This window comes from Xyrauchen texanus, chromosome 4 (genome assembly GCF_025860055.1).
Source record: "Xyrauchen texanus isolate HMW12.3.18 chromosome 4, RBS_HiC_50CHRs, whole genome shotgun sequence".
Lineage (NCBI taxonomy): Eukaryota > Metazoa > Chordata > Actinopteri > Cypriniformes > Catostomidae > Xyrauchen > Xyrauchen texanus.
The window spans coordinates 28745607-28751606 of record NC_068279.1 but is presented as its reverse complement, the minus strand read 5'-3'; the positions used below and the strand labels follow the sequence as shown (position 1 = coordinate 28751606).

Sequence of the window (6000 nt, the reverse complement as noted above, 5' to 3'; positions counted from 1 at the left end):
GTTATAACTTCCCATGCACACTCATGGAATTATTATTTAATTACACATGTGCTACAGTATCTTCCCTTCAGTAAATTCTGGCTATAGAGTTGCACACGTTTACAGTTATTACAATTAACTAGTAGAATTAACAATTGCCGTTTTCATGGCCCTGTTCACTGTAAAGCCACATTGTTTTAATAGTAATTTAATTTTTATTAACTGTAGAACTATTGTAGTAAATTACTCTAAAAGTAAAGCAAGTATTGACTACTAGCACTGAAATCAATACTTTACCCCAATAGTTTGACATGTTAAGTTCCTTCACCTGCTTTGGGCCAATGTTTCTAAACTCCAGTCAAACTGTGGCATGTAGGTTCTATCAAAGAGCAACATGTTTTTGAATGAATTTATTTGAAAGAAAAAGTTAAGTCAAATTAATGCACTTATTGAGTCTGAATTCTGCAGTTCACACACTTCTATAGCATATTCACATTCACATGAGCAGTTACAGTATCGGTCTTGCACATAAAGCAGTGATAAAGTGTTTTGAACCAAAAAGAGCTTTTCATTTATATACCTATTTTTTCTTGACATTTGTTTACTGTTTCACAGGAGATGAAAAGGATTGATACACCATTGTATTTTGTTATGGACTCCCCTGGTAATGAGTTTCAACACCTCAATGCATTTCACAATTAGTTGAACTGTTTTCCCTGTCATATCCAATTATCCTTACCACTAAAATGTCCACGAGAAACTAACGGAATAGAACTACAAACATTACATTTAAATTTTCAGTACATTACCATAATCAAGCATGTAAAACACAAACAGTGTTTACAGTAGCACACCACTTCAGATCCATCATCTGGCTATATAACAATTATCAATATAATCTATGCTAATTTCGAAGATTTGACTGAGTTTGATTCGTGGTCTTATTAATCATGATGATTAATGGTGGGTACTGAAACTCAAAGCATGACATTACACTGTATTTCACACAACTCCATCATTAAATCACAACTGTTTCAACAGTTTGAACCAAAGGAAAATAAAAAATGATACTTCCATCGATGTTGGTAAGTATGGCAATTAACAATATGAATATAACTTAATTAAGTAAGTCCTATCATTGATTCAGTGGAAGAGCAGACTAGTAAAGCAAACTATAACACTAGCAGTCCTCTTTATGAATGCTCTGGGATATCAATTAAAAATTATTTATTTATTTATTTATTTCATTTGTTGTTTATTAAATTTCATTATTCATTGGATGCCAGGATCTATTTCCGAAATTATTCTAAAAAATGTTTTCAAATCATACTGTATGTCTGCTTTGTTTGAGAATTCCTGATATTCTCTGGATCTTTCTGAATGAAATACCATGGGGATTTTTAAAGATTACACTGATTTCCCAGATATAACAGATATGAAGGGATAGTTAGCAAGGCATAAAGCCACAACATGTACTAACTCATCTAATGTCTAACAAGCTTGCATACACGACGGTTGTGAAATATTACTGGAATATCCTCTGTAAAGTAAAAACACAAAAAACAACAATACTGGATATCGGCCCTCTAACTGTATTGCAGAACAGGGCTGATTCTTGCAATAAGCTCTATAAGTGGCCGCTTAGGGCCCCCGAGCCACCAGGGGGGCCAGCAAAGCAAGGTTGTTTTTTTTATATAATAATAATAATTATTATTATTATTATAAAACATACTAAAAGCTGTTTTGGGAGGATTATTTATTATTTTGGGAGGATTAACAAAAGGTTCTCAGTATTAATGTACATTCAAAGAAAAGATGGACTTCTTTGGCCGTTTTCAAATTAATCTGGCTCTTGGCTAATCATTTCTATTTTGAGACAGAATACTTTGTTTCAATTCCTATACTTTAAAGCAGGAAGTGACTTTAAGTTTTTATTTCAGGAACTACATTTTAGCATCTTTATTCAGTTTCTTCTATCATAGTTTCTTAGAATGATATTATGTCTGTCGATAACTCACAGGCTATTACCGTGAATACAGGCTTATTGCACGTACATAAAAATCCCCCAATGCATATCAAACAAAACAATATGATTCAATGCCTTGCCACATTTATGAATTAAAAAGTGCATGGTTCTTGGCAGTAACTAAACAGAAACTGCACAAAGTTAAAATGCAATCACTGATAAATAGATTATAGCAACCAAATAAATCCTGTCCCACAAAAAATAAGCATAGCAACTTCACCAGTACTTATTTAAACACATCCTGTTTGAGGAGAATTTAATCACAGCTGCTGGGTGTGTGAGCGAGCCAAACGGCATTTTGTCCTCAAGAACCTCTGTTGCACAGCTGGGTGGACGCGCATGCGCACTAAAACAAGGAGCAATACACGAATTCGCAAGTAACTTTTAAAACAAGTAATGTGTTTTGTTATTTATCGTCCGCGAAAGTGGGACCAGGCTGAGGGTTTGTTTCAGCGATGACGTAAACTGGGTCCAAATGGGAGTTAGTGACGTCGCACATCCTCTGTTTCACAGGAAGAAGTTGCACTTTTCTGCAAAGCTATCCACTGGACCGGTGAATGCTGTGCTGTTTTTCTTTACTTTGTACTGTTTTTGTTTCACAACATTTAAGAAAACATCATTCAGATAATTTTAATTTTTTTTATTGTTTTACATTTTGTCCCGCGGATGCGACTAGTGCCAAAATCTCATCGTCATGACAAAGGAAAGTCTAATCGCAAAGAAACACTGGACTGTGGCAACAGCGGCGGTGCTTGCCTTGTGTTTCATGTCATCTTTTAATGCAGAACACCCATCTTGTCATGGAGCTTACGACCTTTACTTTGTTCTGGACAGGTAGGTTAATTTCTGTCCCTATTTCTGTTGTTCTGAATTAAACATTCTGAATACAAAATGTATCAACGTATATTTTACAAAGTAACTTTTGTAAAGGTGTATATTGTTCAAATTATAATAGAGTTGTGTTTGTTTAGTTAAAGTTGAAGTTGATGAAGTTGAACTGTCCGACGTGTGTGCGACGGACAGGCCACACAGCAAGACACTAAACTTTGAAATAAAGTCTACTTGAACCTATATCCATCTGTCCGTCCATCCATCCATCCATCCAATAATCAATCTATCTATCTATCTATCTATCTATCTATCTATCTATCTATCTATCTATCTATCTATCTATCTATCTATCTATCTATCTATCTATCTATCCATCCATCCATCCATCCATCCATCCATCCATCCATCCATCCATCCAATCAGTTCATCCATCCATCATTCCATATGTCATCTATATGTCTGTCTCTCTGTCAATCTATATACATCTAATGCTTCACATGCCATTTCAGACTCATATTACACCCCTTTTAGAGGTGTTCGCCTAAGAGCTGCCCATCACCTTGTTGGGGGAGATAACAAGTTGATGGCACAGATATGCTCTTTTTAATGAACTGAGGAGGGCACTGATCTAGCCAGGCATCATGGCCTTTAGTAGCCATGGCCAGAAATGAATCTTCCCTGCACAACAGACAGTTCCCTATCTGTTACTGACTCGATGTTCCTAAGAGAGTATATTCTAAAAGAGCGGCACACACAGAAACTTATTTTTAAAGATGCCTTTCCATCTGTGTGTTATTCCTGGTTGCGGCCATTATCTCTCGCCTTTTGGCGGCCACAATCGCTGTCTTTCGTGTCTGGATAAGGTGTCCAGGGCCTGTAGGTTTATGTCGCCCCTGACGGCCAAGGCCTACGGTGCCGCTGGACTAACTAACTTTATGGTGTGTAATTGTAGAATGTCCAAATGCGTTTGTCTGTCGTATACAATAAGGCAGACAACATCTAAGACAAAAAAACAAAAAACTGTAAAAAAAAATAACAATAAAGTGCAGTGTTGTGTCGGAGCATGCAACGCAGCAGCCATACTCGGTGCGGTCTCTTGGGCAGGCGATGTCCACCTTGTTGGGCCAGGAGTGTTACCTTTGGATCAACCTGGTTGAGATGAGAGAGGCTGACAATGCACGGTTACTTGACGCCCCCATTTCCCAGGCTGGCCTGTTTGGCGACACTGTCGAGGCCCAGCAATTCTCCCACATCCCGTGTGCTCCTCGCCAAGGGTATCCTCATGCAGTGACTGCACCGGCTCCACCGCAATCCGCTCCCGCGTTCCCTCCCTGGCATTGAGCCCACCGCAGGAAGCAGACACCACCCGTCTCACGGCCAGTCGCCAAGAACCCAATGAAGGCTTCAAAGAGCCACTGAGATGGGCGACCCAGGGAACCCGCTGTTCCGGAGCTGGTGAACAGACCACTCCATCCCCCGGTGGAGGGCCAGGAGGAGAATCTTTTGTTTAATTTTCATTTAGTTTCCTCATTCCCTGTGTCACATATCCAGTGTGCCTGGCTGTCAGTACAACCACCGTCCACCATTCCATTTTGGCAGGTCCGGCGCTCCAGCGGTGCCCGTCCCCGCCCCTGCCCGGGCACACCCGGACGGTTTCTATGTACAATGTACTTACTCCCCCCTCCCCAAGCGATCCCCTGGTGGGTATCAGGAGCAAGGTAAGTGCTTCGATGTCCCTTGACTCAGCACGACCACAGGACTCAAGCCCCTTCAACGTGGCACCTCAGGCCCTTGGTCCCCCTGGCCTGGAGCTTGAACACGTGGCTTGCGCTGTCCAACCCGTCGTGATGGCTGGCCCGGACCGTCTGTCTCTAATACGCAATTCAGTTCGCCAGGCACCCGCCCAGGCACCAGCTACCTTGCACGTGGAAATCGCTACCCTCCTACAGAAGGGTGCGATAGAGTCTGTCCCCGAGATGAAGGGGGTTTTACAGCCCCTACTTCATTGTACCGAAGAAAGGTGGTGGGTTGCGGCCAATCTTGGACCTGTGACTACTGAACCAGGTTTTACACAGACTCCCGTTCAAGATGCTGATGCAAAAACGCATTCTAGCGAGCATCTGGCTTCAAAGTTTGTTCGCGCCGGTAGATCTGAAGGACACGTACTTCTCCTGTACCAGTTCACGTAACAAAGTTCAGCTAGTTGTGGCGTTTTGTATTGGGACGCCTAGTGTCACTTCATCGACACAACGTTGAGTGAGTTACTTCCATATCCTCCGTTCCCTGATGGAGGAAATAAGACGTTGTGTCCCTCCTGCCACAATGTTGGCCTACTTGCTGAAATAGCCAGGACCTTCTCTCTCGGCTCCTCAGCACAAAACCTGAATGAGCTGTTCACACACCTGCTCCTTTATACCTGTATGTTTGGGGGAGTGGCATGCAAATACCACTCGCCAATTCCCTTTGGCCTTTTATCAAAGCTCAGAGGTGTCTCGGGCTCCTAAGAATGACCCCTAGTGTCACTTCATCAAAACAACGTTTCGTTCCCTACATCAGGGAATGGAGGTTACGGAAGTAACAGGACGTTTCACTTAAATGTGGTTTGGTATTATCTGATGGTCTCTCTAAAGCTTAGATCTAGATTCTCTGACCTTGGTTTGAGACAAGTAAGAAGAAAATGATTTTCGAAATTACCTATCGGTTGTATTTTATGTTCTCAGCACACGCAATGGGTTATAATTATTTGGTCAATTACCTTGTAGCTACTACATCAAGGGCACATTTGACACACTTTTCTCATTAAAGACACCGCATTGCATTGAAGTTAAAGTCCAGGCTTCAGAAGTCTTCTTTCTAGCATCATTCCATTTGAAGTGTTTCATGCATTTTATTTTGTGAAATTTCTTAATAATGGAAAATGATCTTGTTATGTTCATACTTAACTATAGTTGTGGACAGTACAGGTTTATAATGTATTGTATAGGAACTTAATTTGTTGTTGAATTGTATGGTATTCATCTTGTTTTCTATTATTGCAGTCTCCTTCTTCACTTTTGAATCCTATCTTGGCAAACATTGTTTATTCTCTTATCCGTGTCATTTAACATTTGCCATTAATAAATTGCATTATTATGGAAGACAAAACCTGCAAAAATAATAAATAC

The 6000-nt window shown here is 40.5% G+C and overlaps 1 protein-coding gene across 1 annotated transcript in view; it reads left to right on the top strand.

The window, feature by feature from the left end:
* The first annotated feature begins 2335 nt into the window (after positions 1-2335).
* antxr2a (ANTXR cell adhesion molecule 2a) overlaps positions 2336-6000 on the top strand; it is a 108021-nt gene continuing 104356 nt past the window's right edge. The window contains exons 1-2 of the mRNA XM_052125628.1: positions 2336-2558; positions 2682-2839. Coding sequence (XP_051981588.1) covers positions 2481-2558; positions 2682-2839 — 236 coding nt within the window. The 5' untranslated portion in view covers positions 2336-2480. The remainder of the gene's footprint in view (positions 2559-2681; positions 2840-6000) is intronic.